We start from the raw sequence: 13,072 nt of genomic DNA on the forward strand, positions 1-13,072 counted from the left end.
ATGCCACCTACTGTCTCCACTCAGCCATCCCCTTATCCATAGCAGTAAATTGTCCTTAATGCCATAGTTTGTTTGTTATTTGGTTTTTAGGAGCATTAGCAACTAAGGCCATATTGCTCCGGGATATGCGATGGTCATTCCCTGACCTTTCCGCATCCTCAGTATTTGGTGGTGACGTGCTCAAACCCCGGTCTAATCAAGAAGCGTGTGCTATGCACTGCTGCTCCTTCCCACCTGGCTACGAAGGCGCCCTTAATGCCATACTGCTCCAATTCACACAGCAGTCTCTCTCTTGTAGAACAGTATCAAAAGCTTTGTTGAAATCCAAAGTTTATAATTCAAAATTATTCTTTGCATCCAGTTCCTTTAGTAGTGGTTCATAATATCCAGTCAGATAAGGTTGCCCCTTAACAAATCCACGCTGTGACTGCAGTATAACTGCATTCCTGTCCAGATTGTCCTACATTACTTCTTTAACCAGTGACACTGTTATTTTCCCTGTAACTGAAGTCAAGCCAAGGATTTTGTCTTTTTCTCTCAGCATTACTTTTCTTCTAAACAACTACTCATTCTGTACAAATCTCATATCTGCTCTACCATGGAATACTGTTCCCACATCTGGAGTGGTGCCCCTAAAATTTCTCTCAGGCTTCTAGACTCCATTCAAAAGAGAGTAGTCAGGTTAATTACTGACCTGTCTCTTACCAAGTCTCTCCACTTTCTGTCTCACAGATGTTCTGTTTCTACTGCATGCCTTTTCTGTAGATACTATTCTTTTGAATTGGCTTCTGTAATTCTCCCCCCCCCCTCTCTTTTCCAAACCACTCCAAACATGTGCTGCAACCAATCATCATCCATTTACTGCCCAACATCACTCTCACAGAACCAAATTTTCTTCTTCCTCATTTATCCATTCAACTTAAGCTTTCTGGAACAACTTTCCTTCACATGCATTGTCTGAAAATTACAATCTAAAGAAATTCAAGTCTAATGTCAACAAGTATCTTCTTATGTCTTCCCAACATTCCAGCATGCAGGGTACTAATTACTATAGGTATTAATAAATTTCATGTTCAGAGTTTACATAAAATAAATTTTCACTTAATTTCCATGACCTTGTGAAAATGATTAAGAAAAGAGAAAAGATGGTGTTGGGGAGGGGGTAACACAAGTCAAATAATTCTGTGTTCTGTATGCCCATAAAGATGCAGAAAGCATTGCTACATCTTTATGGGCAACTTTAACTTACTCCTTATAGAGTGAAAATCATGGCTCAGCAAAATTACCAACAGGATTCAGACTTTTCAACCAAATAGATGATTGTTATTTATTCCATCAAGTGAGAGAAAGAACAAGGGGCTGAAATAGTCTTGATCTCTTTACCATCAAAGATCCGGGCAGAAACAAGGATATAGTACAAAGGGTACTAGGAAAGTTTTGCAATATGACGCAACAATGAATCACAGGAAGCTGCTTGTTGCTGCATGTTGAGACATGTTCATACGTGCATAGTAGCCGCCGCGGCAAGTCGATGGGCTCAGTTATTCATTAGTAGTGAGAGTGTAAAGTGCTTGCGATGGCATCGTGGTCACGAAATGAGATAAGGACAGTTTTGCGGTATAATTTCGTGCGTGGTTTAACCATAGACCAGTGCTTAGAAGAAATGACTCTTGCACTAGATGATGATTGTCCACATCGTACAACGATATTCAGGTGGTATAGAGAATTCCAAAGGGGAAATTTCACTCTGGAGGATTCTGAGAGGCCGGGAAGGCCACGAACGTCAGTTACGGAGGAAAACGTTACTGCTGTGAGGAAAATGCTTGACGAAAACAGGCGAGTGACCTACCAACAGATAGAGGATACTTTGGGCCTAAATGCACCAGCAATTCGTTCGATTCTGCAAGATCATTTGCACGTGAAGAAACTTTGTTCTCTCTGGGTGCCGCATCAACTGACTGAAGAGCAGATGACACGACGTGTGACTTGGTGCCGGGAGATGTTAAAAAAGTTTTATAAGGGACAATCTCGGTATGTGAACAACATCGTGACAGGTGACGAGACTTGGCTGTACTATTACGATCTGCCGACCAAGGCTCAAAACAAAGTTTGGGTCTTTGATGATGACGACACACCCGTAATTGTCAGAAAATCCCGATCTGTAAAGAAGAAAATGATAGCTGTATTTTTCAAATCGAGTGGAATTGTGGAACGTGTCGTTTTGGACACGCAGAAGACAGTCACAGCTAAGTGGTATACTGAACAATGCCTGCCTAAAGTCATTGGATCTATGAAGAACCTGCAGCCAAAGTCAAGAATGGACACTTGGTACCTCCATCACGATAATGCTGCAGCTCACCGCGCCAAAGCCTGCACCGAATATTTGACCACAACAGGACTGAAACTTCTCGAGCACCCTCCCTACAGTCCAGACCTTGCTCCCTGCGACTTTGCACTGTTCCCGCATGTGAAAATGAAGCTAAAAGGGAGGCGGTTTTCCAGTGATGAGGACCTTCTACGGGCTTGGGACAACGAGTGTGCTTTACTCCCTAGTGAAACTTGGCAGAATTGGTTTAAAGATTGGTTTCGGAGGATGGAGAGGTGTATTGAATGTAGAGGAAATTACTTTGAAAAAATTAAATAAACAAAGCTGTATTGCAAAACTTTCCTAGTACCCTTTGTAATAGTACTTCCCATATAGTGCAAGAAAGCCAGAGGCTTTTGCTACATTGAAAAAAAAAAAAAAAACCAAGTAAATAATCCAGTTAACCTCTGAATTTATTCAAACTGTCAGCCTCAACTATCTGCAAGGGCAACTTGTTCCAGCAATCAATGACTTGCTGGCTAAAAGAAAACTTTGCACAATCTAATCTAAACCTAAACTCTACAATTTGAATTTATGGATGCTAGTTCTGGAATTCTTTATAACAGTGAGAATTCCACCTTCATTCATTTTATTAATCCCTCTCAGAGACTTATAAACCTCAATTAGGATGTTTTGTATATTCTTCAATGATATTGATGAAGGTTATACAGTTAATGTCCAAGTTTGCAGATGATACAAACAAAGGAAGGCAGGGTTGTTAACGACAGTATGATACTGCAACAGGTTCTAGAAATGTTGGGCAGAGAAGTGGCAACTGAAGTTTAATATTGACAAATGCAAAGTACTGCATATGGGTAGCAGTAATTCCCAGAGAAATGTATAGTAGTACCTGAGTAGTACCAACTGTGGTACTACTCAGGGTGGTAGGGAATAAAAGAGACATGGGGGGAAATTGCGCAGTAAGATATGAAGTTTTCTGAACAGTGCAGACAGACACTAGGGCAGATCATGGGGTTTTGTCAATGATAAGCAGGAATTTTGCTAGTAGGGAAAAGGAGGTGATTATCCCTTTGTACAAGGCAATGGTCAGGCCACACCTTGAGTACTGCATACAGGTCTGAAGGCCTCATTTTAGGAAGGATGTAGAGTTGCTAGAATGAGTACAGAGAAGGGCAACAAGATTTGTGAGGGGAACGAAGGGGTGGTCTTACTAAGAAAGGCTTAAGTTCTGCAAATTGCAGTGTCTGGAGACTAGGCACCTGCAAGGTGATCTGACTGAGGCATATAAGGCCCTGAATGGTTTGAGCAGGCTCAATACTGATGGGATTCTTCTTCTTGCTCAGATTACAAACCTGAGGGGGCATAAATTCAAATTAAGGAAAGAAAATTGTAGAATAGATGTGCAGAAATCTGGCTTTAGCCAGTGGGTAGTTGATTGCTGGAACAAACTTCCTTTCTCTTTGTGGAATTTTATAGCTTAAATAAATTCAAGGAAGAAGTGAATGGATGGGTGAAATGAATTTTTTTTTGGCTGATGCTATATAAGCCTGCATCATATGCCTCTACTAATGCTAACTCTGAGGTGCCTAGTCGCCATGCTCTGTACCCACATAATCTGAGTCTTTCCCCATAAGGTCATCCTTCTGACGATCTCACCATTCGAGTTGCCCATCTTTGGTTGTCTGAGTTGCATGTCTAAGTTTGCAGAGAGGATAATTGTGAAGTCAGATATGAAGTTCTCTGAGCAGTGCAGAGAGGAAGACAGCCATTAGGGTTTTGTCAATGATATACAGGAATCTTGCTAGTGGAAGTGATTATCCCATTGAACAAAGCAATGGTTAGGTCACTTAAGTACTACACACAGGTCTGGAGGCCTCATTTTGGAAAGAATGTGGGTCTGCTGGAATTGGTGCAGAAAGGGCAAAAAAATTGGTGAAGATAAACCTTGAACAGTATTTCTTAGTTGGTATGAAAAGCCTAGTAGCTTTCAAGATTAATTCCTTGAATGCTTCCCAATTAGAATTGGCTGTTGGTAACATCATCAGTTGGTCTAAGGAATAGAATTTAAAAACTATCTGAGACCACTGTAGTCACCTTTTATGAAAGCAAAAGCCTTTCCCTTTGCCCTTGATAGCCATGACATCTTTAAGTAAATTGCACATCATACACTGTGATCACTCTGTGAGTCTTTTATCTGCAAGTTCTATATCTACCTAGCTTTGCCCTCTTTCTGTAAAAATAGTATCTTGTGAAAGGTAAATAGTTCCTTATGAAAGGTAAACTACTATACAATCTTCCCAAACACTATTTATACAGTTTCAAAGATACAAAATTATAATTACAAGAATATTAATTTAATAACATAAGTAAAACAAAGAATACTACCCATGTGCATTGTCTGTATCTATAAAATGGTGTTTGATCAATTAGACTGATAAAGGGAGGCGCCTCCGTAGCCAGGTGGGAAGGAGCAGCAGTGCGTAGCACACGCTTCTTGATTAGACCGGGGTTCGAGCCCGTCACCACCAAATACGGAGGATGCGGAAAGGTCAGGGAATGACCACCGCATATTCCTGGAGCAATATGGCCTTAGTTGCTAATGCTCCTAAAAACCAAATAACAACAACAACTGATAAAGGCAACTAAAGCCATAATTCATCATAAGTATGTACTTGTAAATAGCACATATTCTAAATGTGCATTTTGTACATTTTGTTAGGTGAAAACATAATACCACTGTGGAAAAGCTACTTACTCAACTCAAGACAAACTAAACAACATTGCATTCAAACTATTTAAATAATGAACAAATTTAAGACAAAAATAAATGAATTTGTAAGTATCAAATGGTAGTATCATCACATCAAGAAGTTAAGAGGTGTGCTACAAATATTTTTTGATTGCCTAAAAGCTGTAACTGATATAAAATGGAGTTAGATATCTCCAATAATTGAATATCGATGTCTTAAAAATATTTGCTAGGTTTAACTGCTGTTATCACTCAGATTTCAATTATCTAATTCAAATTTCATTTGGAGTTAGCATTATTTTAATTATTTTATACAGAAGAAATGCACAGTCAATTTTGGAGAAAAAAGATATAGTATGAAGCATTTTTCACAAATAAGCAATTTCTGTATCTCTAAATGTTATATACTTGTATTAACAAATTGATGAAAAACATAAGGAACAAGTATAATTAGTTAATTTTTATTTTCAAACAACCTGTGAAACTTATAGTAATAAAATGGAAGTAATTAAAATTTTTCTTTCTTAAAAATTCTTAAATTTGCTCACAAGCAGAGAAGCAGTTAAATCAGGGCTAGAAATGGAAAATTTTACAAAATTGAACACTTGTTAGAATAGCAAAACAAAATGTAGCTAACACACATGTTATGACATAAGACACCAGAACAACATTCCACTGTCCATTCCAAGCCTTAAATTAAACCATTAAGACTGCAAATAATCATTTTAGATATGAGTGTTCAAATAAGAATAATTCCAAGATTTCTTTTTCAAACTGCCATTTAGCATAATTCAAAACTATTTTAATTATTACGGAAATATAAATATCAAAATACAAAACAGACAGAAAAATAATGTAATGATTAGAAGCACAGGATTAGAACAATCTTAAAAAAGAAGCAAAACTAAGAGACCTAGCCTCACCCTCTTTCTGTAAAAATAGTTCCTTCAGTTTAGCTCGCTTATGACCAAATTCTGTTTCTAAATCTTCTTTGCCTTTCAATAATTCCTTTTCTCTTTGTTCCAGTATCTTGATACGGGAATGCAATGTTCCTAGGTCTAAAGTATTTAACACTGTTAAATTTTTCCTTTCAGAGGAAACCAGAAATACAGAGAGGCTTATATCAAAACAAAAATCAAAGCAATTTTGTATGGTAAAAATTATTTTTTATGGGATGGGAAAAAAATTATTTTAAGTGTAAAATGTAAATTAACAAATGCATGCATATTTTTAAGTTTCTTACCAATAACACAAGGTATGTTCAAAGTTATAAGGTGTTTTAATTTATTCAACAGGAACAAGGTAGGGCAATGAAATTTACATTAGCATAGTCCCCAAGAAGTTAAATACATTTGTTGAATCTTTTTTAAGTTGCAAGGGCTCCAGTAATGCATTCCTTATGGATCTATTTCTCCCAATGGTAAGTAGCACTAGATGCTGCTGCTCAGCTTGGAAATGTCCTTCCAAAAAATCTTTCAGTAGCAGAAACAATCAAAAGTCATTTCATGCAAGGTTCAATGAATATGGTGGGTATGGAAAGAACCCGAATTTGTTTTTTTTTTTCTTTTTAAAAAAAAACTTCCACCTGGGTAGCATTACTGAAATATGTTTGTGCTTGAGAATTTTTGGTTCACTGACTATTCAGGCAATAGTGCCGCAATTCCTATTGTAGTCTAGTTCACACAGTTCGTGTATTATTTCTGTACAACTATGCACATTTGTGGGCAGATTTCAATGTTGTTTGGGCTGAATGATCCTGAATAACTCAAGGAGAAAAAAAAAACTTTCCCCTAAAAAAACCATGCACATGAATGAACAGGTATGTTCATTCATGTGCATGGTGAGATGGAGAGGAGCACTCTTGTGGTTAAAGCAAAGATTCCAAAAAATCTTTGCTTCAACTAGATGTATGCATTTATGCTACAAAGCTGATTGAATATCTCCTTCAGAACCACTAGAATCTGTTTCCTGTAACTATATTCTTAGGAATGCAGAGTGAGCATGATGCTATCAGAATCCCAGAAAACTGCATTCATCACTTTCTCTGTGCTTGCAACAACACAATTTCTTCAGTAGCAGGGTACTTCAGTAATAGTAGTGTGTTCCACTAGGGTGGTGCAGTTCACTGGACCACGGGATGAAAAGGGGCTCCAAATTCCAACAAAGTGGACATTCAATCCAAGCAAAAGGAGAACTCCTTGCTGTACTTTTCCCTCAACATAATTCTCAAAACCGAACTTCCTGAATTCCAGGAATGGCCCAGTCTACGATAAAAATTGTAGGCATTTATTACAATGTTGTTGAAATGGCTGTTGTTCTGTAACTGGATAAAGATCCTAGGTACTTGTCTGGCTAAAACTGTACTCATTAAGTCTTCATGCAATATTGTATGTAGAGTCAACAGATATACCTAACAACGTTGCAAGTTCATCCACTGTCTCTTGTCTGCCCTCCATAACCTTTGCCTCCAAATAGGCATGTTGTCCTCAGATCTACTGGTTTGTGGTCTTGGTTAATGTATCTCATTCTCGTACACATTACACATCCAACTTCGTATATTTTGTACAACCATCAGACCTCTTACGAAGGCACTTCTGACAACTCCCAGTACACATTAAAATGACTTCCTCTGCTCATGGGAAAAAATTTTGATATGTACCACTGTTGCAAGGAAAATTAATTTCATCTTTGCTGTGCTGCACACACACACACAGAATGTTGCCAACAACTTTCCGTGGTATGCATAGCTGCCATCTTCTAGGAAGCATCTCAAAACAAATGGCAGATGTTATACTGGTTGGCCAAAAAATAACTTTACAACTTATAACAGCCGCCATTTTGGTTTGGTTCGAACATAACAGTGCATATTTGACCGTCAAGCAGTGTAGACATGGCAAATTTGTTATGGAGCACTTAAAGATTCAACAACGCATTCATATTATTAAAACGTACTACAAAAAGTCGTCAGTAACAGTGACCCTCAGAAAATTACGTCCGATTCTTGGCAAAAACAATATGCCTTCCAGACCCACAATTACTTGTTTAGTGGCTAATTTTGGGGAAAGCGGTGCTGTGGCAGATAGACCAAGGTCAGGCCGCATTAGAAGTGCACACTCAGTGGAGAATATTGAAATCGTGCATAAAAGTGTAGCTGAAGAACCGACAATGTCCTCAAGGCAACGTTCCCAACAAATTGGAATTGCACGGTCGTATCTGCAGAATATTCTCAAAAAAGATTTGCATGTGTATATAAGATACAGTTGATTCAAGAACTTCAGCCTCGAGACCATGAATGGCGTCACAACTACAGTTATTCAATCTTACTCATCTCTAATGAAGACCCGAATTTTTATGAGAAAATCATAATGAGCAACAAAGCCCATTTCAACCTCAGCAATTATGTTAAACAAAATAGCCGCTATTGGGGCACTGAAAATCCACAAGTGATTCATCAGCAACCATTACATCCTTGCAGAGTGACAGTTTGGTGTGGAATTTGGTCAGGTGTTAGTGGATCTTATTTCATCGAAGAGGCTGGGGGTAACGCTGTAACTGTGAACGGGTCACATTACCATGCCATGATCGAGAACTTTCTGTCACAGCAATTGGATGAACTGAGTTTGGAAAACGTGGTTTCAGCAAGATGGTGCTACATGTCACACAGCACAAGCCACAATCGAAATTTTAAAGAGAATGCTTCCACACCGATTAATCTCCAGAAGCGGTGACATCGACTGGCTGCCAAGATCACCAGATTTAACCGCTACAGACTTTTTCTGTGGGGTTATCTTAAAGGACATGTCTATGTCTATACCAACAAGCCAACGTCAACTGAACAACTAAAGAACAATATTCAAGCAGCAATAGTTGAAATATCACCTGAAATTTGTGTAAATGATATGAGAAATGCTCTTGAAAGATCTCGCATCCACAAATAATTGCAAGGTCCAAATAAAGCATTTATGTTAAAATATTTATTGTTTTGTCTTATTATAGGAATTATTTGAAATGAAAGTTGTAAAGTTAATTTTTGGCCTCCTTGTAATGCCATTCATATTCATGACACCATCTGTGAAATGTAAATTAGACCTTAAAACTTGAATGCACCTTGTATTACCCAAAGTGAATAGCATATCAAAACGTAAAACCACAACACAAAATAAAAACTTTATTTATAATTTCCAAACATGAAGACATATTGCTTTTTTTTTTTGCTCCTTAACTCTCTAATAGCAAAAGAATGCATAAACATTGATGCATCTTTTTTTTTCTTTTCTTTTTTTTTTTTAAGCAAAATATTGCTCTTAAAGTTTATGAAAACTGATACTAAAGAAATAATATTTTTTAAGGAGAGAATTCAGTTTTGTGTTATGTAATACTTGGCAATAAATCCAAAAAGTACAAGGTAATGGCGATTCATAACAGGGGAAATTACAGATATATATAGTATGCATATATCTGTAATCGCCATATGCAATATGCATTGGCATGATACCAGTTTATATCTACTAAAGTTTACATAAACAGACTAGTTTATGTCTACCATAAACTTCTGTATCACCATATTATTTATGTGCATCCCATTCATTTTTCTTCTCAGCCACAGGTCATATCAGTTCATTTGAGATCCATTTAGGTCGAAGCTTAGAATGTTATTTCCTGGTTGGTATGAAAAGCTTAGTGGCTTTTATTATTACATCTCCAAATTCTTCCCATTTAGCTGGCAACGTCATCAGACGGTTTCACCGTGCAAAATTTAAAAACTGTCTGAGACCACTGTAGTTAACTTATGGAAGCAAAACCCCTTCCCTTTACTCTTGACAATAGTTATGTCTCTTTAAGTCAGTCCCACATCAGCACAATGCAATGACTACCACCCAGAGGGTCTTTTACCTGCAGCCTCTTAATGCATGAAGAATCACTGCTGATAATCAGATCAAGAATATTGCTTCCTCTAAGTTAAAATCTCCCATTATAAGGCTTGATTTACTGGTCAACTACTTCTTTGTACAGCTGTATGTTGTGCTCATCACCATCAATAGGCCTATAACACACTCCAACTCTCATTTTCATTTTCTCAGTCCTTATATCACACCAAACTGACTCAACATTGCACTGGCCACCCATGTCAACTAAGATGCATTAGATTTAATGCTTCTTAGCTAAAAGCATGACCCCCACCTTCTGTCCTGTCTGTACACATTGTACTCCTCACATTTAAATTTTGCATCCCTTATGTCCCTACAATGTGTGCATTAGGTGACTTAATCAGTACTTCAAATTTATTTACAATTCTCCTAGCATTAGTGTACATGCACATGTTGTTGTTTGTAGTTTTGTGGCACAAAAGCTGCTTTGGCTATATTGCACCATGCACATATTCTTACTCTTAGTTACCCTAAGACAGCCCATGTATTTACTTGTTCCATGATGACCCACAGGGGAACTTGACCTTGTTTTCCAGGCTGTTGCATGTCCCAATAGAAGCAGTGCAAGAATCACCTCTGTCTGTGAATCTAGTTAATGTATTGGCCTGTGTATCTCCCCCCCCCCCCCGCAAGCTCTCAGTTTTTCGAACCACCTAGCACTGCCTTCACATTGAGAAAAATTCTACCCCGTGAACCTTGCAGTTGCTTCGGAGCACAATTGAATGACAAGGCTCTCAACATGTAACCTATTGAGTCTGGGGAGGTTTGTAATTTGTTCAAATTTAGTACTAACTCGTGACTTTTTCCCAACATTGCCTTGTACTTGTTAATTAAATCCTCAAATCTTCTACTCTTAATATCATTGGTGACCACAAAAATGAAAGGACATGAAAGGCAATATTGTCCATAAAAGATATCTGCTCTAAAATGTCATCTACTTTTGCCCCTGGCAGATATATCCTAGTCTCATTTCATCTGTCATTTTTGCACAGCATATTTCCCACTTCCCTGACAACAGAGTCACCAACAATTGCTACCTCCTTTTGGACCAGCACATTCTGCCGCCTTAGGGATTGCACTCTGTTGCCTGATGCACAAGTGAGAGCCCTGGCATTGAGTTGGGCAGCTGAGAACTGTGCTTTATGTACCATTTTAATTACTTTGAGAACATCCACCCTGTTCAAGCTCTAATTAACACCCATTAGATTGCCGAAATTGCACCTAATTTCTCTTGTATTGTTTGCACCAAACACAGAAAAACATCCTCCCTCTTGGCTCCATCATATCCTATTCCAGATGGGTTTGCAAACATCGCACAAGTAGTACATTTGGTAGGGCTGTGATTCAAGAACTGCCCCTTGAGTTCTCCCCCGAGCTACAGCACTCCCACTGCTTTGCTGCTCTTGTCTGAGGCATGATTTCAGTTTAACTGTGAATAATAAACCAAACTGATAGATACCTAAATGAAATGTGTATTGTTCTATCAAGTTTATGTTATATGTATTGCACTATATAATTTGGTTCGTTGTGTTCTAAATTAGTTATAGCCTTAATAGAATAATGTTTATTACCTAAAACAAAAAAATATACACCAACCTATGTGATTAGAGACTATGAGCTGTTTGTTTACCACAATTAAAAACCTGAAATTCTACCACTACTATGCACTATACTACTAATTATGCGAAACTATATTCATGCCAATTCACCAATACAAAAGCTCCATGAATATCAATGTTGTATGTATATACTACATGATAAAATTAAGCTATTAAAACATGTATGTATTCCAATAAATTATAGTTTATAAGTCTCTCTTCTAATACTGATTACACTGCTACAAAATTACATAGAAACCTCCAAGTATCACCTATATCAATACTAAAACAATGGAGGCCTTCGAACTACCAATACAACAGAATGGCAGCAGGAATCAACTGTAGATTTATAAGCAATTACAAGGGCCAAATAAAGAAAAAATTCACCAAATTAATTAAAAATTACAAATAAATACTACACTACTAATTTTAAACCAAGTTACAAAAAACAATTTTAAATCAATAAATAAAGTTGAACTTAGTGACTCCCAAAAAAGCTTCTAGTCCAGTAGTCTTGTCAGCAGAATGGAGAGTACAAGGAATAGACAATGAAGCAAAAATGAAACCTAAACTTTTTATATTCTGAAGCAGCTAGGCATGATAAGTTTTTGTTCAAGAAAGATTGCAGGTTAAAGTTATTCTACATAGAACAGATATTAAATGATTTTCTAGTGGTGTCATAAGGTTTAACAATTTTAAAAGCACAGCACTAACCATAATGTATAATGTATAATTATTGTTGACTGTGGTCCTAAAGGTAACATGATTTCATGACATAACTCAACATGTAGTATATAATGTAATCTAAAATAGCATAGTTGGCACTGCCATCAAATAAGAATAATTAGTGTGGTGTTATTATTTTCATATTTCTTATTTTCACGTTTTTAAATTAAATTTAGACTAAAATTGTGCCTCAAACTAGAGCTGCAAAGCAATGGGCTCAAAGAAGTGGGTATGGTTTGGTTCAGGAGAGAACTTCCAAGGGCAGTTCTGCGAATCAAGATTATATTAGCATTAGTTGAGGCATATGATGCAAGAAAGCAAGCTTATACAGCATTAGCAAAAAAAAAAAAAAAACACCTTCCCATTTCACCCATCCAGTCACTCCAAATGTCTGTCTAGGTCACCCTTGAATTTATTTAAGCTATCAACTTCCAAAACAACAGATGGAAGTCTGTTTCAGCAATCAACTACCTGCTGCTAAAGGCAAATTTCCGCATATCTATTCTACAACCATCTTTCCTCAATTTGAATCTATGCCCCCTCAAGTTCTTAATCTGAGCAAGCAGAAGTGTCCTGTCAGCATTGTTATTGTTGTTATTGTTATTTTGATTTTTAGAAGCATTAGCAACTAAGGCCATATTGCTCCGGGAATATGCGGTGGTCATTCCCTGATCTTTCTGCATCCTCCGTATTTGGTGGTGACGGGCTCGAACCCCGGTCTAATCAAGAAGCGTGTGCTACGCAC

The 13,072-nt window shown here is 37.5% G+C and overlaps 1 protein-coding gene across 5 annotated transcripts in view; it reads right to left on the bottom strand.

Annotated features, from left to right (window-relative positions):
- Positions 1-13,072, bottom strand: part of LOC150089016 (rab GTPase-binding effector protein 1-like) — a 367,033-nt gene that overhangs the window by 324,611 nt on the left and 29,350 nt on the right. For 4 of the 5 annotated variants that reach the window (XM_090369776.1, XM_090369773.1, XM_090369774.1 and 1 more), the window contains exon 2: positions 5,999-6,133. The exons of the other annotated variant lie outside the window; for it this stretch is intronic. In XM_090369776.1, the coding sequence (XP_090225902.1) occupies positions 5,999-6,133 (135 nt within the window). The remainder of the gene's footprint in view (positions 1-5,998; positions 6,134-13,072) is intronic. 5 annotated transcript variants of the gene reach the window in all.

The sequence above is a fragment of the Mastigoproctus giganteus genome, chromosome 3 (genome assembly GCF_048544385.1).
Source record: "Mastigoproctus giganteus isolate SK-2022 chromosome 3, ASM4854438v1, whole genome shotgun sequence".
Lineage (NCBI taxonomy): Eukaryota > Metazoa > Arthropoda > Arachnida > Uropygi > Thelyphonidae > Mastigoproctus > Mastigoproctus giganteus.